The sequence below is a fragment of the Peromyscus californicus genome, unplaced genomic scaffold (genome assembly GCF_007827085.1).
Source record: "Peromyscus californicus insignis strain IS unplaced genomic scaffold, ASM782708v3 Scaffold_8__1_contigs__length_139910024, whole genome shotgun sequence".
Taxonomy (NCBI): Eukaryota; Metazoa; Chordata; class Mammalia; order Rodentia; family Cricetidae; genus Peromyscus; species Peromyscus californicus.
In genome coordinates this window covers 2,669,345-2,690,912 of record NW_026294606.1, presented here as the reverse complement: position 1 = coordinate 2,690,912, position 21,568 = coordinate 2,669,345, and the positions used below count along the sequence as shown (strand labels likewise).

General features: G+C 39.0%; 1 protein-coding gene across 2 annotated transcripts; it reads right to left on the bottom strand.

Annotated features, from left to right (window-relative positions):
* Positions 1–782: 782 nt before the first annotated feature.
* On the bottom strand, positions 783–4,812 carry LOC128103845 (cathepsin R-like). Of its 2 annotated transcripts, none has more exons than XM_052728487.1 (7): positions 4,687–4,812; positions 4,257–4,379; positions 4,010–4,165; positions 3,325–3,549; positions 2,699–2,861; positions 1,974–2,091; positions 783–1,135 (listed from the first exon to the last, which is right to left on the bottom strand). In XM_052728487.1, the coding sequence occupies exons 1-7, from the start codon at positions 4,810–4,812 to the stop codon at positions 1,033–1,035; spliced, it is 1,014 nt and encodes a 337-aa protein (XP_052584447.1). In that variant the 3' UTR covers positions 783–1,032. The 2 variants fall into 2 exon arrangements, with proteins under 2 accessions (XP_052584447.1, XP_052584449.1); XM_052728489.1 differs by having other exon boundaries at positions 4,257–4,376.
* Between the last annotated feature and the right edge of the window lie 16,756 nt (positions 4,813–21,568).

The following is a 21,568-nucleotide window of genomic DNA, read 5'->3' as shown; positions in this document are numbered from 1 at the left end:
GGTGCTAGGGAAGTTCCCAGAAATCCACAAGGATGACACCACCTTAGATTACTGGCAATATTTTCTTTTACTGGGGTATTCACTTTTTAAAATCTTGTTTTCAATTTCTTAAGAATCTTTCATCTCTTTTAGTCTGCTGTTGAGTCCTGCCTCAGAGTTTTATGTTTGAAACATTAAATTTTTCGTTTCCAGAATTCCTTCGGTTTTGGTTTTCTTTATTGATTCTATTTCTACTCTTAGGCCTTGAAATATTTTATCCATTTCCTTTTACTCTTTTTGTCTTCATTCATTCATTTTCTCATTTATCCTGTAAAGAACGCCATCATACTTATAAAGTCTATTTTAAGGTCCTTATCTTGTGCTTCAGCTATGTTACAATAATCATGGCATGTTATAGTATGGTTTCTGGGCTCTAGAGCAAGCTAGCACAGGGTTGAAGTCATGAAAAGGGAGAGTCACAGCATTATGCATTGGAGGAGCACATGGGGCCATGGCACTACAGAAATTGGCTGAGAATTGAGCCTGGGGAAATTTGTGCCAACTAAAAATGTCAAATTCAGAAACTATCATACAGTCTTTCAGGGATGAGATTCTGAAAGATAAATAGAACCCTATAAGCAAACCACAACCAATAGTTGAATATCATCCATCACAGTAGATCCACCCACACAATCTTATGAACACCAGAATAACACTCAGTCTTAAGTTCATAATGAATTGCAAGTTTAACCAAAAAAAGTTGCTGAAAAAAGAGAAAGGACCTATAAATTATACTTGAATTTTTACTGTTTAAATGATTTTATTTGCACAATCATTAAAATTAAAAATAAGTTTCTTCAGGGATCATAAACATACGTTAGAGCAACAGTGCTCATAATGTCAAATAGTTGAAAGGTTTCAAAATTCACATGGCGATGTAGCTTTTAGGAGACATAACTCCCATATACCCACCAAAGTGTAGTCACCAAAAGGGGGACAGCACTTCTCTGGAAATGCTGTCTCCTGCCAGGTGCTTTCTTGTGGTCAAGTTGCTCACATAGTGGTGGGGTAGTAGGCATATGAAGCAATTCCACAGTGGTTGTTCCAGTCTTTGGCAATTTTCATGTAGCCCTTCCTGCCCCATCGTTTACCCCAGCTGAAAATAAAATTGTGTTTTCCATTTAGTAAAAAGATCATTGCATGTTGGATTTATTATCTAATAAATTATACATGTCTGTTATATACACATTTTACATTTTATATATATTAACAGGAGACCAACCTAAAAGAAGTATCAGAAAAGGTAGAGGATTTACTTCTGAGCACCAAGAGGCACCTCAAACAGGACAGTGAACACCATAGTAGAGAATGGGCAGAATGGTTGTCTACCCCCAAAATTAAGAAATGTGTCAGATTTTAGAAAAACAATGGCACAGACATGACATTGACCCACAAGAAACCAGTGACAGATGGAAATATTATTACCACACATTGTGAGTAGGCTGTTCAAGCTGTAGGAAAGTTCAGAGGCTAAGGACTGGAGATAAATGTCAAGAGTCACATTAAAGTGATATTGACATTTTATTGTGCCTGTAACTCAAGTTCTCAGGACATGGTAACAGGACATACTTGGACCAAGTTGTCTAGACAATGAACTAGATCATCAAGACACACTGCTGCAATATAGAAATTGCATAAATAAAAAAAAAGCTGATGCTAACATCAGACCTCTACATATGCTCACTCGATTACTCATGTATCCACCAGCATGTAAACATCCATGCATGTACACACACCTCATGCATGTATGTAGGAAAACAAGAACACATATTGCTCAACTAAAATGGGACAAAGTTTTGGGCTGTGTATTCAACAACTGACTGCAACTTGCAATGCCTTTATGAATCCCTTGGAAAGCCAGGCAGTGCTTTAAACCACTGAACCATCTATCAAGGCCCTGGAATTTCAAATAGATATTTTTTGGCAATTTATACCTGTTCTTTATCAGCCAGTAGTTATTACCATCCATTTCATTTCCTTCAAATCCATAACCAACAACCAGAACTCCATGAGTCAGAGAATTACTGCTGCAATTTGGCTCATGATGAATACCTGAGAAATAAAATGGAAGCTGATGTGAGATGCACAAGACACCTGACAGTGACCACTGCCACTAACAATAGAAAGCATTTTCAGAGATCCCAGGAATGATGTAAACTACAATCAGAAAAAAGAGCTGAATGAATTGTTACCAAGAACACTAATACATAGAGATTTTCACAGAAAAGGGAAGCAATTCTAATCAGTGTAGATTTGTTGATAAACACTTGTTTACTTGCATATTAGATGACTCCCTGGAATTTTTTATTCTTTGTTTTTAGAACCTTATACCACATAGAAGATAAATTACTTAATTCAAGGGGATCTGTTTTATTTTAATTTTAGATAATCAGTTTCTATAAGTACCTAAAACATCCATGAAAAGTAGGAGAGTTGAAAAATTAGCTAACCAATAAATTTCATTAATTATGACATATTAAATTGCATGTGGAGGTCACATTATCTGAAAAACTACGATCATGATGATTATGTGGAGAGGAATAAAATCCCAGAAAACCAAATATTCACATCACACTTTAAACATAAATACCAGCCCATGAACATGTTGTGGCCCAGGGATGTCCTAAGATTTTTCTTATCTAGAAGAAAATTTGTGTACCTTTCTTGTAGAATTTGAATGAATCATGGGAAGCATCAACTCCAACAGAGATGGGCCCGATAGTTGCAACAGCAGCCATTAGATAGTACTCACTTTCTGGGAGGGACACAAATCCTGTGATTTCAGCAATGGAATTCTTTGGATTATATCTGCATTGCCCTTCCTTTAAAAGGTAAAGAGGTAAGAGAGTCAGATACTTTCACTCACCTTCTTGAGAACATGAGTCACAACTACAACATTCTGCCATTTACAGCTGAGCACACTCAAGTCTGGGCTGTTATAAATCATCTCAGGAAGTGAAATGCTACTGGGAGATTTAGAACTGAAAATTTGTTTGCATTTCTTCAATGACAACAAATTGGTCTTCCTATCCATTAGAAATTTTAAGGTAGAAAATCTTTATTGTATGTACAGTAGTTTGAATATTCTTTATGTGCACACAAGCAAACAGAGCACTGAAATCATTTCACCAGAAAGTTATGTAAATGTAGATGCTCTAATGACAGAATTGATGGTGTACAGAGAGATTCTATCAAATAATTTGAGCTCTAAAAATAGTGGATTTTCTCTACAATTGTCCCACACTCCAAGGTGAGTTAAAATGACAGCAGAGGATTTCCACTTACTTTTCCTTCATATGGATAGGTTGCCTCAGCCTCCAGACCTCCATTGTGTAATACATACTGGAAGGCATTGTATGTATCACCCGAAACACAGCCATTATTGCCTTGAGGTTTAGAACAGTCCACTAGGTTCTGCACACTCAGAGGGGTGAGTTTGTTTAGTTGCCAGATTATCTGTGCTTCTATGGCACCAATCACAGAAAATGCCCAACAAGAATTGCAGTTGCCCTGAGCAGGGAAGAAAAGATTGTCATCCACAAACAAATACCAACCCCAACAACAACTCAGACAGATTTCTACTTTATGAAAATTATTTACTGGCAGTTGTTAGATGACTAGGAAGGGATAATCGGTCTCCTAAAGGATACAACTACTGACAGTTTACTCATGCCCCAGTCATGCCCACATGCATGAACATTTGAACAGGATCAATTGGTTCTATGGCTTATTAATGACCCAAGAAGAGGGAATGAATTCTACAGAAAGATGGATGGAGCTTAAAAGAGAGTATGTGGTGGGTTTCTAGGATTAATATACATTGTAAAAATGTATAAAGCACTCAAAGAAGAAAAATTTTATTTAAAAAAATGTACTGCACATATCTCCACACTCAATGTGCACACAGAAACACCAAGTCCTTTTCATCTTCAACATTTCTTAAGAAGATGGGCACATGATATGGTCTTGCCTGGTCCTGCACAGGAGTCACATAGCCTTTCTTTCGCCAATCCACAAATTTGGGTAAAACAACACCAGCATAACGTTTCTGGATACTTTTCCCCTCCTGGCGAGGGTGAGCTCGGACTGGGAAATCAATCATCATTTTCCTGAATTCTTCATCAGTCTTCAAGGAAAATTACATAATGATTATAAAAGAAAAGACTCCATGTAAACACTCAAGAAAACACAGTGTGAAGAATCCATGTCACACTCACCATGTCACCAAAGCCGTTCATTTCCATGGTGAAGCCATTCTTACCCAGACCATTCTCCCCATTGTGATCTTTAATAATTTTCAAGTTTTTTTCCCATACTGCTCTTCTCATTGCTTCTTCCTCCTGGATAAGAACATAATGGATGACATTTCTTTCTAACTAAACTCCTGCACAAGCTGACCTTGTGGACTTGCAGCTGCAGGTGACTAGAGGCCAAGGAGAGATATTCTAGGACACTATAGCCACATGTTCTCCACATACAGAGGAAAAGGGAATTTGACTACCCTGTGCTCACAATGATCGTGACTAAGTAATCTCTCAGTGGTGATGGTGGTGGTGGGGAATATGTGGCCTCTAATGTGCCTAGAGAATTTCAACAGCAATTTCAATGCACTCTGGGGTTATTCTGGACAGTTTTCAGGTTACCAACCAGGCTATATGATTTTTCATATTTCATTTTCCAATTTTGCCATTCAGCATCCAAGCTGGGATCAGGTGCTGTAGCAGCTGAGGACAGTCCCAAGCAAAGGATGGCCAGAAAGAGAACAGAAGTCATTTCTCAAGCACCTAGAGAGGGGAGAGATATTAAGATGTGACTACACAAACATTTTTAAAGTGTCTTCTTACTCCTCCCTGAGAAATTCAGCTATCTACAGTTGATAAAATTCTTTGAACTATTCCTCCAAATACTTTCCCAAAGATTGTGAAAAAGGCTAAGGATATGTTTGAACTAAATCAGCCACCGAGATTTATTAGATCCAAAGAAAAATGAAGAGCACATGTCCCTCTAGCAATGGAAACCAGTTGGATTGCATCTTATTATTTCAAAGAGATCTCCATACACAGTGAGGAACAGAGAATAAAAAGAAACATGGATTTAGGGTATCACTGACTCACAATTCCTTCCAAGCAAAACTTCTATTATGTGGCATTGGATCCTAATTTCAAGGTGATCCTAAAGTTCAGGCCACATGACATTATATCCCTTTCTTAAATACAGCAAGTATTGGGCTTGTCTTGCACCCTCCATACTTGAATGAAAACTTTGTGAAATGTCTTCTATAAAGAATGCGGGAAAAATCACAGGTATTATTCCTTCTGTCCTACACTCGGAACCATGTAACCATACTCCTCACTCACTACCTCAATGAGAATGGTGTCATATGGAAAATCATAGGAACCAGTCAGTGGTTGTGCATACCTTTAATCCCAGTACTTCAGAGGCAGGGGCAGGCTGATATCTGTGAGTTCAAGGCCAGCCTGGCCTACAGAGCTAGTTCCAGGATAGCCAGAGCTACACAAATGAACCCTGTCTTGGAAAAAAAAACAACAAGGGAGAGAAAAAAGCGAGGGAGAGAGAGAGAGAGAGAGAGAGAGAGAGAGAGAGAGAGAGAGAGCAACACAGGAAACTAGATCCAAGAGTGGATGGGGAGTACAATAGAAAACCTCTTGTGGTACTCATGTTCAGGTCTTTCTGTATCTCCAAAGCAAAACTCCCCATAGGACCTGAAAAGGACCATGCCATCTGCTGCTATTACTACTACTACTACTGCTGCTGCTGCTGCTGCTGCTGCTGCTACTACTACTACTGCTACTGCTACTACTACTACTACTACTACTACTACTACTACTACTACTACTACTACTATCAACTCTGCACAGGTCAAACGAAAACATACATACCCAGGGGTTATGTGAAAGAGACAATCTATGTTTTCCAGGAGGTGAAAACTGATGGTTACTGGTGTGCATGACACCTGCTGTCACTCTCTGTTGACAGACCCAGACTTGTACTTAATGGATACTACACAACCCTGGAACCAAGAGTCAAGAATACTGGATTCTTCATTGCCTTCCCCACCTCCTCCCCTCCACCTTCTCACAGCATGGAAGCTGAGGCTTAGAATATATTTTCCTCCTTGGGAATCAGCCTGATTCTCCATGGAGTCTCTCAAGGCCCCCTCCAGGACAATTTCAGATTCTGCCTTGGCATAAGCAGGGCCTCACCTGTGGAGACTGCTGCTGCCTCAGTTCACTCCACAGACTCAACTCTTCAAATATTGCTGAAGTCTCGGGACCTGGTTCAGCAACACCTCTCTCAGGCTTTAAATCCCAAATATCTAGATAGTTGGCCCCACCCCTCAAACATGTCCTCTTTTTGATTGGCTGTGTTGGTGACTGGCTTGAGCCTCCAGGCATTTCTACTTCAGGCTCTTTTTGAGATATGATCTTGGCTCTCCCTCTGGGGTGGGTTTGGGCTTCCTCTGTGAACTTTGGAAACCTGATTTTGTTGACCTTGTCAGAGGATGTTAGCCAGCCATACTATAGAGTTTGTATCACATTATACCTGGAATTTTTCATGTTGATTATGTTTCTTGGCAAAGTTGTGTTGTTTTTTCTGCTAGCACTTTAGAATGGGATGTTTGGTTACCATCCTTAGCTTAGGCTTAATCAGTACATTCTATTTTGTGTATAGTCTACTGCTGTGGGATTTCTTTTGGTATGCTGTGAATATGTGTGGCTCCCATTGGATAATAAATAAAGCTGTTTTGGCCTATGGTAAGAAAGCTTACAGCCAGGTGGGAAATCCAAGCAGATATACAGAGAGAAGAAGGGCAGAAGGAGAGATGCCAGACTCCACCAAAGGAGCAACAAGATGCCAGCAGACTGATAACACCACAGCCACATGGCAACATATAGATTAATGGGGATGGGTTAATTTAAGATGAAAGAGCTAGCTAGAAAGAAGCTGAAGCCATAGACCATACAGTTTGTAATTAATATAAGCCTCTGAGTAATTATTTTATAAGCAGCTGTGAGACCACAGGTGGGAGAGATTCATCTGGACTGTTGGGGAAGGCAGGACCTGAGAAAAATTCAGCTACAGTCCACAGCTATGGTTGACCCAACCACAGGATGGATGGATCCTGTGAGAACACAGACCCTGGATCCCTCTATCAGGGTAGAATGAGCTGGATCACACCAGAATCTTTAGGAGATAGTGACTCTCAAAGAGGAATGTGATGTTTGAGACCTAGCTCTAAGAAGAAAAGTAAATGGCCTGCTGTGAGGATCTCTTGAAACTCTGTCTTTTCTTTGGGAAACTAATTTGAGCCACAATCTAGAGTTACCCATATTACCTGTCACTCTATTATGGCAAGACTTTACCATTTTCAGGACACATCATGGTAGCCTTAGAGACAACCACATTGTTCTGTAACTGGCACTGGGAAATATTTAGGACTTATCACAAAGATGGCTCTGAACACTAAATAATAATTCTGTACTGTGTCCCCCTCTACCTTAGCACACACCCTTTATTTTTGTCTGTGTAGCTACTTGGCTAGTGTTTTTGGTTGAAACTTTTTCCTTATAAGAGTCCTGGTGGAAGCTAGTATCTTTTCACCAGTATTAAAATATGGAACAATTAAGAGGTAAAAATATCTCAAAATAATGACTATCACATTTTCCTCATTTTCTCAGGTTGTATGATATCATATGGCACAGAGATACATTATTTGATTTATCCATTGATTATTACATTTGGTGGGCTCCTCAGATCAGGGAAGAAATAAATGATACATATGGGCCCTTTACCCTACTCTTCCTAATGTGCATAAAGTCTAAGACCAATCTGTAGTCTGTTGTTTTGTCTTGTTGACCATGTACTTTGCTCTACAAAAGCTTCTCAGTTTCAAGAGGTCCCATTGATTGAATGTTTCTCTCACTGTCTGTGCTACTGGTGTTATATTTAGGAAGTGGTCTCCTATGCCAATGCTTTCAAGACTACTTCCTACTTTCTCTTCTATCAGGTTCAGAGTAACTGGATTTATGTTGAGGTCTTTGATCCACTTGGACTTAAGTTTTGTGCACAGTGACAGATATGGATCTATTTGTAGCCTTCTACATGTTGACATCCAGGTATGCCAACCATTTGTTGAAGATGCTTTCTTTTTTCCATTGTTCAGTTTTGGCTTCTTTGTCAAAAATTATATGTTCATAGGTGTGCGGATTAATGTCAGGGTCTTCAATTCGATTCCATTGGTCCACATGTTGGTTTTTATGCCGGTACCAAGCTGTTTTTATTACTGTAGCTCTATAGTAGAGTTTGAGGTCAGGGATCGTGATGCCTCCAGAGGTAATTTTATTGTACAGGATTCTTTTGGCTATCCTGTGTCTTTTGTTTTTCCATATGAAGTTGAGTATTGTTCTTTCCAGGTCTGTGAAGAATTGTGTTGGGATTTTGATAGGGATTGCATTGAATCTGTAGATTGCTTTTGGTAAGATTGCCATTTTTACTATGTTAATCCTGCCTATCCATGAACATGGGAGATCTTTCCATTTTCTGATATCTTCTTCAATTTCTTTTTTCAGGGACTTAAAGTTCTTATCATATAGGTCCTTCACTTGCTTAGTTAGAGTTACCCCAAGGTATTTTATGTCATTGGTGGCTATTGTAAAAGGTGATGCATCTCTGATTTCCTTCTCAGCCTGTTTGTCAATTGTATATAGGAGGGCTACTGATTTTTTTGAGTTGATCTTGTATCCTGCTATGTTGCTGAAGGTGTTTATAAGCTGTATCAGTTCCTTGTCAAATTTTTGGGATCACTTATGTATACTGTCATGTCATCTGCAAATAGCGAAAGCTTGACTTCTTCCTTTCCAATTTGTATCCCCTTAATCTCCTTATGTTGTCTTATTGCTCTAGCTAGAACTTCAAGTACTATATTGAATAAGTATGGGGAGAACAGACAGCCTTGCCTTGTTCCTGATGTTAGTGGAATTGCTTTGAGTTTCTCTCCATTTAATTTGATGTTGGCCGTCGGCTTGCTGTAAATTGCCTTATGTTTAAGTATGTTCCCTATATTCCTGATCACTCCAAGACCTTTATCATGAAGGAGTGTTGGATTTTGTCAAATGCTTTTTCAGCATCTAATGAGATGATCATGTGTTTTTTTTTCTTTCAGTTTGTTTATATGGTATATTACATTGACGGACTTTCATATGTTGAACCACCCTTGCATCCCTAGAATGAAGCCTACTTGATCATAGTGGATAATTGTTTTGATGTGTTTTTGGAGTCTGTTTGCCAGTATTTTATTGAGTATTTTTGCATCAATGTTCATGAGGGAGATCGGTCTGTAGTTCTCTTTCGTTGTTGCATCTTTGTTTGGTTTAGGAATCAGGGTAATTGTAGCCTCATAGAAGGAGTTTAGTAATGTTCCTTCTGTTCCTATTGTGGGAAAAGATGTTCACCAACCCCACATCTGACAGAGGGCTCATATCCAGAATATATAAAGAACTCAAGAAACTAGACAGCAAAATGCCCAACAGTCCAATTAAGAAATGGGCTATAGCTGGGCAGTGGTGGCGCATGCCTTTAATCCCAGCACTCGGGAGGCAGAGGCAGGCGGATCTCTGTGAGTTCAAGGCCAGCCTGGTCTCGAAAGCGAGTTCCAGGAAAGGCGCAAAGCTACACAGAGAAACCCTGTCTTGAAAAACCAAAAAAAAAAAAAAAAAAAAAAGAAAGAAATGGGCTATAGAGCTAAACAGAGAATTCTCAATAGAAGAAGCTCAAATGGCCAAAAGACATTTAAGGAATTGCTCAACATCCCTAATCATCAGGGAAATGCAAATCAAAATGACTCTGAAATACCACCTTACACCCGTCAGAATGTCTAAGATCAAAAACACTGAAGATAGCTTATGCTGGAGAAGATGTGGAACAAGGGGAACTCTCCTCCACTGTTGGTGGGAATGCAAGCTTGTACAGCCACTTTGGAAATCAATATGGCACTTTCTTAGAAAATTGGGAATCAATCTCCCCCAAGACCCAGCTATATCACTCTTGGGCATATACCCAAGGAATGTTCAACCATACCACAAGGGCACATGCTCAGATATGTTCATAGCAGCATTGTTTGTAATAGCCAGAACCTGGAAACAACCAAGATGCCCTTCAACTGAAGAATGGATAAATAAAATGTGGTACATATACACAATGGAGTACTACTCAGCAGAGAAAAACAATGACAGCATGAGGTTTGCAGGCAAATGGATGGATCTAGAAAAAATCATCCTGAGTAAGGTAACCCAGACTCAGAAAGACAAACATGGTATGTACTCACTCATAGGAGAATACTAGATGTAAAACAAAGGATGGCTAGATTGCTACTCACAACTCCAGGGAGGCTACCTAGAAAACAGAACCCTAAGAAGGACACAGGGATCACCCAATGACAGAGAAATGGATGAGATCTACATGAGCAAACTGGACGTGAGGGGGGGTAATGAAGGGCAAGGGTCGAGGGAAAGAGAGCTTAGGGTAGTGGGAGATTCCAGCTGGATTAAGAACAGAGAGGGAGAATAAGGAAAAAGAGACCATATTAAATGAAGACCCCATGGGAATTGGAAGATCAAAGTGCTAGAGAGGTCCCCAGAAATCCACAAAGATACCTCCACAATAGACTGCTGGCAATGGTTGAGAGACAGCCTCAACTGACCTACTCTGGTGATAGGATGGCCAAACACCCTAACTGTCATGCTAGAAATCTCATCCAATGACTGATGGAAGCAGATGCAGAGATCCACGCCAGGCTCCAAGTGGAGCTCCAGGAGTCCAATTGGCGAGAAAGAAGAGGGATTGTATAAGCGAGAATTGTTGAGACCAAGATTGGAAAAAGCACAGGAACAAATAGCCAAACTAGTGAAAACACATGAACTATGAACCAATAGCTGAGGAGCCCCCAACTGGATCAGGCCCTCTGGATAAGTGAGACAGTTGATTAGCTTGAACTATTTAGGAGGCCCCCAGGAAATGGGACTGGGACCTGTCCTTAGTGCATGAGCTGGCTGTTTGGAACCTGGGACCTATGCAGGGACACTTTGCTCAGCCTGGGAGGAGGGGACTGGACCTGCCTGGACTGAATCTACCAGGTTGAGCTGAATCCCCAGGGGAGTCCTTGCCCTGGAGGAGGTGGGAATGGGGGGTGGGCTGGGGGGAGGACCCAGGGCAGGGGAGGAGGGAGGACAGGGGAATCCCTGGCTGATATGTAAAATTAAATCAAATTATAAAATAAAAAAAGAATAGTCACCACAGGAAAAAAAATCTAAGACCAATCAAGAAGTTGCTAAATGCAGCAGAAATACTGAAGAATATTTTTGAGGATCACACGACACTATTTTAGAGAATTTGAAAAACACCAAGTAGAGGCTCTTACTCATTACACAGAATCCTCTGTGCTGTGTTTAGCTTCTACTTGTTTCGCTGTTCAGAATTTCTATTTTTTAATTCATCATATTTATTTATTGATTTAATTTTAGCCTTCTCTTATACATTACATCCTGACCACTGTTTCCCCTCCCACCTCTCCTCCCACTTGTTCACCCCACCTCCCATCTTTCCAAGATCTACTCCTCCTCTGTTTTCCTTCAGAAAATGGCAGACCTTCTAGGAATATCAACTGAACAAGGCATAATAAGTTACATTAAGACTAGGCATATATTGCCATATCAAGGCTGGACGAGGCAACCCAGTAGGAAGAAAGGGGTGTCAAGTGCAAGCAAAAGAGTAAAAGACAGTCCCTGTTCCCACTGTTAGGAATCCCACAAGAACACCCAGCTACACAATCATAGCATATATTCAGAGGACCTAGGTCAGACCTATATAGGTTCCCTGGTTGTCGCTTCATTCTTGGTGAGCCCCTATGAGCCTTGGTTAGTTGATTCTGTGGGTGGTTTTCTCCTGGTGTCCTTGACCCCTCTGGCTCCTATAACCCTTCCTCCCCCTCTTCCATGGGATTCCCTTAGTACTATCTAATGTTTAGCTATGGGTTTCTGCACCTGCTTCTATCAGTTGCTGGATGAAGCCTCTCTGATGATGATTATGTTAGGCTCTAGTCTACAAGTACAGCAGGATATCATTAGGAGTCATTTCATTGACTTTTTACCAGTTGTGTTTGGTTTTATATTTTTTATAATTTTCTTTTCTACCTCCTACTTCTCCCAAGTGCCCTTCACCCTACCTACCCATTTCCATATTCTTTTTATCTCTTAAAAGAAAAAAGAAGCAAGGCAGTGGTGGCGCATACCTTTAATCCCAGCACTCAGGAGGCAGAGCCAGGAGGATCTCTGTAGTTCGAGGCCAGCCTGGGCTAACAAGTGAGTTCCAGGAAAGGCAAAGTCTACACAGAGAAACCCTGTCTCGAAAAACCAAAAAAAAAAAAAGAAAGAAAGAAAGAAAGAAAGAAAGAAAGAAAGAAAGAGAAAAGAAAAAAGAAAAAGAAAACAGACACTACAAATCATGATATTCAATTTGTGTTCACAGATATTACTGAAGATGAGGTTTGCCTTGGACTGTGTGTGAAATACCAAGTGTCACATCTTTTGAGAAATGTTATTGTCCTGCTCCAGACAGCTATTATTTCAAAATGGCTTCTTCACTATTGGTGAGGTGTTCTGCCTATTTCTTCTCCTTCATGTTGGGATTTTGTCTGGCTTGAATTGTGTTGGAGTTGAGCATATTATCAAAGTCTTGGAGTTAATATGTGATTCAGGCCAGCTGTGTCTGAAAAAATGTTCTTTCCTTAAAATCATTTACCATCTCCAGCTCTGACAATTTCTCCTATTTTCTCTTCCATATAAATCCATAGAGTAGAAGGAAGGGTGTGATAAAGACATCTCATTCAAGATCACTCATTCTGAAGTATTCCAGTTCCTTTATATTGTCCAGTTGTAGATTTCTGTGTTAATTGCCATCTATAGTAGGAAGCTTCTCTAACAAAGGTTGATCAGTGTAGTCTATGGGTGTAACAATACGCCCTTCAGAGTCTTCTGTTGCTCTTCTCTTTTAGCAGAATAATAGCAGTAGGTTTCCGTGTGGGCCTGTGATCTATCTTCTCTCAATCTCAACTTTTCTCAATAATGGTATCAGGTATGAGATACATTTCAGAGAATTGTCCTTCCACTCAATAAAATGTCGTTGGTTATCACCATAAGATTTGTGAGACAATCCCTCCAGTAGGTATATTTTATATAGAGATCATTCTTGTATATATCAGAGTGATGTTAATGATGGCTTTCTCCTCAGGTAGCATGCATAGCACCTTCAAGCATTATGAACACTAGTCAATGGCAAGGAAGCTTCCAATGAAGACCATGTGCCTCCTTATTCTACACCATAAGATGTGAGGTCTTCAGTAATGGAGCCATACCCTGAAAAATACTTAAAAAGATGCAATCCATTCTTAGCACTAGATATGTATTTGCATATCTATGGTATCTATTTGCAGTATCGTATACCTCATTATATGCTTATTCCATTTTACTTCTTTTTATAAAATGTATTTATTTTCAGACACTTCTACAGTAGTTGGTTTTCATATGGCTTTTCAAAAGGCTTTTAGTGTTAGATATCCCTCCACATATTCCCTCTGCCCAAAGTGAAGGATGTTTAAGTCAGAGAGAGTAATATATGGTTATGTCCATAAGTGATTGAAGCATATGTTTTTTCAGAATATGCTAAATAAGACCTGGCTCTACTTGAATCAGAGTTCCAAGAGTCTACTAACACTGTCTATATCCTTGTATCAGCCCTTTTCTAACATTAATTCTGATAAATCAGGGGAGGACCAACCATCATTATTTCTATTTGAGCACCCTTCATATATGATCAGATTCTTTCCTTCCATGCCCCAGGTGAAGTCTGCTCAACTTTACCAGTCTGCAGCAAGTTCCTGCACATCGGATTAGCCCCAATTCCTTCAACACAAATGTTCCTGTTTCTCCATAACCTTATGCATTTGTGGAGCACCAATATTCTCCTTGGCAACAAAATCTCCCTATGTGGGTTTATGCATTGCTAAGACCTCTGCCTCAGTGCAGGGGTGTGCCATCCCTGTAGGTATTTCCATGTTGCTTTGTAAGTCTTCCTGGTCATGATTTAATGAGTTTCTCAAAACAGTTTCTCTTATAGAGCAATTTACTTTACTATACTTCTTCCAATGTTCCACTAGGGGAGCAGAGACCATCATGAAATGGGCATGGCATTGTTTCAGAGACTTAGATCTCATCCCAGATGGCCTTGAGAATCATAGTATGCTTCTCTTGGAGCTGTGAGCTCCCTGAGCTTTTCAAGCAAATAATGAGGACTGGGTTAGGCATGAGGGTGATGGATCTCTGGCTCAGCTTCCATTTCTAATGATTGCAGGCACACCATACATTGATGTTGTTGTCCCACACAAGAAAGATTTTTGGTAGCCCCCTCTATCTACAACCTTGACTACTGTGAGTACCTTCATGTGTAAGGTTAGTCATGTAAGGCAACTTACCATCTATGCAGTGATTCTTTCCTAGGAGGTCATGGTCAGTAGTGACATCATCATTCAGAATTGTTATGAAAACACATTTCTAAAGTGTATCCCACTCCAACTGAATCATATCTTTGGATAATTATGTCCAGATATTGAAGTTTCCTCAAGACCCTAGGATGGTCCTGACTCAACTGACTTTTAGGAACCGCTGTCATGGAGTTAAAAATTAAAAAAGCAGCATGTGCAAACTACTCAGAACAAGACAAGACATTTCAGTGTTTTTCATCTGTATTTCTCTTCTGAGAAAAAGCAATACATCAGGAATAATTTCCATCAATGCTTTTATTTTTCTGACTATAAGGTTCTCACAAATGGGGATGACCACCTCCTGGATCAACCCCATAACAGTGCATATGGACATGCATCTCTCATAAATATTGTCATCTTATTTTTCATTAATCATAATAAGACTCCAGAACTAATTTTCTATAAGCATATTTTTGAATATACAAATTCATAAGGCAAGACACAGATTACAGGAATGGACAAAGGAGAATTGTGCAGAATTAACATAGGGTTTCTTTAGAATTATAGAATTTCTGTGCAACCAGATATCATCAGTGGAAGCATGATCTTGCAAATGTGGCAAAAAAAATTGAATTAGTCACTTTGAGATGAAAACTATTAACTTAATAATATCTCAATAAAATATAATGCTATATATATATATAATAAAGCAAATCATTTTGTGTTTTGATTCTTCATTTGACTTACTAATTTAAAAGCATCCACACTGTGGCATTTATCAACATAATTTTATACCCAAAATATTTCACTGTATGAATATATTTCATTTATATATTCTTGAATTCATGGTGATATGTCACAATTTTTGGCTGGTATGAGTAATGATTCTATAATACCTGTGCACTTTAGTTTTCTATAATAAACATCTTCATTTCCCCTTGGTGTCTACAGCAGAGTGAGTCATATGAACAGCTTCTTTGAGGAACAATCACACTGGTTTTCACTTCTACTGCAGTCTGCATTCCCACAGAATTAATGAATGGGTCCAGAAAAATCAATCAATTATTCAATTAATCAGATTTTAACTCTTTCATCTTATTTTATATTTCCACATATCTTAATTCCTTATTGTCACTTTTTTTCTTTCTCCCCTTCATTCCTCATTTTCCCAATAATGTGTTAAAGTGTTCAGTAATTACACTAGGAGTCTGGTTTTCCTCTAGTGCTTGACATATATAAAAATGTTATGGTCATTTTCTTCTTCACTTTTCTTATTATAATTATTATATATTATATATAATGTCTGCAGGACCATCTCCTGTCCAAAACTAAGAAAGAAGCCTAAAGTCTAGATACTACAAAATAGAGAAATGATCCCTGAAAATGCAGTCACAATTTTAAAATATTCAGAGGCACGAGATCATGAAGTTGCCCCTATTCCAACTTCAATACTGTTCTGGTGAAGCCTTAATTTCAATGCATGAACATTAATTATTCCAGTGGTAGACACATCTCAATACACTTAACAATTCCCTTGCTCATATTGATGCACATCTCAGGATATGTTTCCCACCTCAATGGGGACTTCCTTCTCATCATTGCTAATCACCATTTCAAGTTAGAGTCCTAAGGATTCTCTGAAAACAGACAAAGAAACCTTTGACTCTGTAGGATGATTCTTCCTACAATGGACATAGGCCCTTTCTTTGATACAGCTCTTCATAAATCTGACCCAAATTCCATAGAATCTGTTAATCAAATTTTAAAAAAAGGAAAAAGCGGAAACCTCAGTGCAAGAATGTGAGTAAATAATTCTTTGATAGAAATGTTCACAGCTCAGTGATACTTGTTTTGTAATAGAATACAACCTAGAAACAGGAAGTGAATTGGAAGAGCATAAAATAGCAAATGGGGAATGAAGAGAAATGTGTGAACTTACACCTTAAATTACATGTGCCCTCTATAAAATTGCTTGTCCATTAGCTCAGGCCTACCACTGCCTAGCTCTTACATTTAAACTAACCCATAATTCTTATTTATGTTTAACCACGTGGCTTGGTACCTTTACTCAGTTCTGTCTTCACATCTTGCTTCCTCTGTGTCTGGCTGGCGACTCCTGATTCAGCCTTCCTATTCCTGGAATTCTCCTCTCTGCTTGTCCCACCTATACTTCCTGCCTGGCTACTGGCCAATCAGCATTTTATTTATTATCCAATCAGAGCAACACATCCACAGCATACAGAGCAATATCCATAGCCCATGTCCAATACCATAGAGAAGGCAGAGCAGGAAGATCATAAGAAATGAGTGATAGATTTGCATATATATGTTTTTTTTCCTGAGACTAGATTCAGCTTGGCACAACTCTGTAACATCATGTAGGCTAGTTAACTCTATTAACACACTTACCTGTTAAAGACACTGATGAATGAAAAACTGAGGAGTCTGAGCAGGAGGGAATGACAGGAAGTCCTTCCTTCTCTTCTCCACTACTAGTTTTTTACAGTAGCCCTCAAACACCATTAGTATAGTTAAATATAGAAGATTGAGTTCATACTGTAGTCTCAATTGACTTGTTGATCACAAAGGGCATCTCCTTATTTTCCTCCCTTACAAATGTATAGACTCATTCTTCAAAATTTAACATGCCCCTTTGGCAGGATATGTTAGCTATGGGAACAAAATGGTCAGACTACATGGAAACACAGGAGTGACCTTACATCAGGCAATTACAGTGAACCCTAACTTGGAAAGATCTACAGATGAACTTCTGTCACTCTATTCTAGTGACTAATAATACTGGACCTTTGGTCAGGTACTCTCTGAGGCCTAAGAGATAGATACAATCAGCAGGAAAGAGCTAGTCAACAGGAATAGAAGCACTGGGTCAAAAGATTCCACTCCTCCTGAGTCACATCTACCCAACTGCCTTCTCATAGCCATGATGAGGACTTACATACCCTTGTTCTTTTTCATGTTTCTACCTTCCCTACACACTTTTATTTCCATACCATTGAAATTACTTTTGCTTATTAAGAATCACACAGGGAAAAATTACTCAGCAAAGGTATGCTCTCCATATAATATTTGTTCATGAAGAAGCTGTAAAGAACATCCTCCTCATTCTAAAACCCTGGCCAGGATTCAGGGCCACCTCACTGCCTTGGATGAATTAACGTAACTCTGAAATCCTAACCACAATGAGGCATTTTATATTTAAGCACAAACAAGCTGTTCCTTGGCACCAAGGATGAAGCTCAGCACCAAAATGACACCACCCTTGTTGACGAGTGTTCAGGCCTATGGGCTGAAATGTGCTAGGCATTAAGAATGTCCACACAAAATTTGTCCTTTGACTATACATGGTTTATTCACACAAACATCCCTTATAATATCATGCTAAAATAAAAGCTAAACAGACAACTCACCATGTGAGGAAAATGTGTTATGCAGACGTGCTACTGTAGGGTTCCACTGGGAAGTCTTCTCCAGTGAGGACACTTTATTTTTTGTTTTTTATTTTATTTGTTTGTTTGTTTTTTGTTTTGTTTTTTTGAGACAGGGTTTCTCTGTGTAGCATTGTGCCTTTTCCTGGAACTCACTCGGTAGCCCAGGCAGGCCTCAAACTCACAGAGATTCACCTGCCCCTTGCCTCCTAAGTGCTGGGATTAAAGGCATGCACCACCACTGACCGGCCAGTGAGGACACTTTAAAAGCTTGCATGTTCGTCTCACATCTGCTCTGAAGTCCTTCAGCCAAGGAAACCTGGGATGATAGCATTGATGGAGGTCCAGGAGATCCCTATGCGCTTTGACTATGGCTGACAGTCAGGTCTTTGTGAGCCTAGCTTTGGGCTGAAATTTCAGTGGTCACTGAGGCCAGGGCAATACTACAAAGTCTTCTTGCAGATGAGTACTAACATGCAGGCTAGATAATTCATATCTCAGGAACAGTGCAGTGCAATCCTATAGACCATTCCCAAATATACAATTATTTTTATCATTTCCTTGGGCAGTAGCTTTGCACTTTCAGAACTCACAGTTTGAGACTGGTTTACCAGCTCACCAATACCAACCTGGGTTTAGCTTATTAGCATTTCGTAGATATGTCCTTGGGCTAGACTTATATCTGAGCTGCCTGGTGGCCTGCCTGGAACTTGCTTTTGAGGCCTACCCCTTACCAGAGTTTATGGTGGTAAAATTCTGTCTCACATACTTTACATTTTTCCTAGTCAGACTAAATGTTTATATTTGTTTATTTATTTTTCATCTCTCTCTCTCTCTCTCTCTCTCTCTCTCTCTCTCTCTCTCTCTCTCTCTCTCTCTCTCTCTCTCTCTGTCTTCTTTAAGACAGGCTTTCTCTGTGTAAGAACCCTGGCTGTCCTGGAACTCATTTTGTTGACCAGGCTGGCCTTGAATTCACAGAGATTTGCATGCCTTTGCCTCTTGAGTGCTGAGATTAAAGGTGTGTACCACCACTGCCCAGCTAAATGTTTTCTAAGTTAAGTAAAATCAGTTTTAAGTTATAATCCTTATACTTATATAATTAGAATGCCCAGTTTGGGGCTGATGTGTACTTCTTCCTAGACACAATATTCTCACTCCTCCATCATTTCTACCCTAATAGCTTCACACACAAACAAAAGTTAGACTTACTACAATTGACAGCATCCATTCTTGCCTCAGGACTTCCACATAATTTATAGAATACCCTGAACAGCACATTAAGGCCTTAGCCCTCAATGGCTTTTATAGCCCAAGGTTCCAAATGCCACCACAATTCCCCTTTGAAACAACACAGTCTGGTCTATCATAGCAACACCTCATTTTCCAGCTACCAATTTCTGCTCTGCTTTGGTTGGCTCCTGCCACTACACTAGACATCATTACCAAAAGAAAACTAGGGAGGGGGTGAAAGGTTATATTTCACAGTTTACCATTTGTCATTGAAGGAATCCAGGTATGGAATTCAAGGTATGAGTTTGAAGTAGAAGCCATTTCCCACTGCTGAATGCTGACGCGCTCCCAGTCTCCTGTTCAGCCTCCTTTCTTGCACAGCTTAGGCCCACCTGTATAGGGAAGTTATCATCCCCAATGGGCTGGGCACCTCTACACCAATGAGCAGTCAAGAAAATGCCCCAAATGCATGCCCATAGGCCAATCTGATGGAAACGATTTCTCAAATGAGGTTCTCTTTTCCATGTGTGTTCAGCTGACAACCAAAATTAGCCATCATAGCTGGTTTGCCAGACATAGTTTTGTTAGCCTGTATCATGGAAAGCTTTTCATCATCCTAAAACATTGCCAGGTATTTTTGCTGGGTAAAGTAGTCTGGGCTGGCATCTGGATAAAGTAGTCTGGGCTGGCATCTGTGGTCTCTTAGAACTTAGAGCGCATTACTTAAGCCCTTTTGTCTTTTCAAGTTTCCATTGAGAATTCACCTGTTATTCTAATGGGTTTGCCCTTGTTTTTGATTCGTGGCTTTTCTTTAGTAGCTCTCAATACCTTTTCTTTTTTTGTATACTTAATATTTTAACTATAATATGGTGTGTAGAGCTTCTTTTATGGCCCTATATATTTGGTGTTCTGTGTTCCTCTCATATCTGATCAGTACATCTTTTCTTAGTTTGTGGCATTTGGGAAAGTTTTCTTCTATGATCCTGGTGAAGATCAGACCTCTGTCATTCACCTTGTATTGTTCTTTTTCTTCTTCTATGCCTGTGATTCACAGATGTTTTCTACCATCATTTGTTGAGGATGTTGTATTTTCTTCAATGTATGTGGGTTGTTGTTTTTTTTTTTTTTACATCCTTGTAAAAAGTCAGGTAGGTGTAGCTGTATGTATTTATATATGACTCTTCTATTCTTTTACATTTTAATTTGTCTGTTTTTATGTGCCAGTACCATACTGTTTTTATTATGATGGTTCTATACTATATTTTGAATTCAGGTACAGTGATATTGCCCATAGTATATTCTTTTAGTTCAAGATTGCCTTGGCTAAATTGGTACTTTTTGCATCCATAATGTTTTTGGAATGTATATTCATAAGTCTGTTATAAGTAAACCTAGAATTTGGATGGTGTTGCATTGAATATGTAGAATGTTTCTTGAGTGAAGAACTATTTTCGCACACTATTTTTCCAACTCATAAACATAATGAGTCTGGCCATCCTCCTGTGTCTTTTTGCCATGTCTTAAAGTTTTCACTGTATATGTCTTTCATTTTGTTAGTTAGCTATAGTCCTCAGTACTATATATTTTGTTGCCATATGAATGACATTGTTTCATTTCATTTCTATCATTTCTATACATTTCTTTGATACATGAGAAAGCTAGAGATTTGTGTGAGTTATTTTGTAGCTCATAACTTTTATGCAAGTCTTTATCACCTTCAAGTAATTTTTGTGAACTCATTTGAGTCTGTTATGTATATAATAATAATGTCAGCTAACAGGACTTGGCTTCTTTTCTTATTTTCATCTACTTTATTTTCTCCTCTTATCTTACTCCATTATCTAAGACTTCAACCACTATATTAAAAAAGGAGAAGAGAGAGTTGTCATCCTTGTCTTCTTCCTGATCTTTGAGAGACTCAGTATTCTTCCATTTAGCATGGTGTTGATTATATACATGATATACCTAGCCTTTATTATGTTCAGTGTACATCTGCCACTAATACTTCTATCATAAAATGATGTTGGGTTTTGTCAATAGAGATCTTTTGAGTTCTATCTTGAATAAATATATATGATTGGCAACATTTGTTGATTTCCACATAGTGATCTATCTCTGAATTTCTGGAATGAAGACAAGTTGGTCATGGTGAATGATATTTTTGATATATCTTTCAGTTATGTTTGCCAATATTTTAGTGATAACTTTTAGAATCTTTGTAGCTTAGGTAGATAGGTCTCTAAATTTTGCTGCTAATGCTGTTGTTGTTGAATTTCTATCTGATTTTGGTGCCTTGTTA

Bases quoted from the DNA above. Each gene is read 5' to 3' on its own strand.
- LOC128103845 (XM_052728487.1), bottom strand. From the start codon at position 4,812: ATGACTTCTGTTCTCTTTCTGGCCATCCTTTGCTTGGGACTGTCCTCA. The intron at 3,550-4,009 runs GCAAGACCATAT...TTCCCTGCTCAG, and splicing joins TGACTCCTGTGCAGGACCAG to GGCAACTGCAATTCTTGTTG. The intron at 2,862-3,324 runs GTAAGTGGAAAT...TACCTTTTAAAG, and splicing joins CCTATCCATATGAAGGAAAA to GAAGGGCAATGCAGATATAA.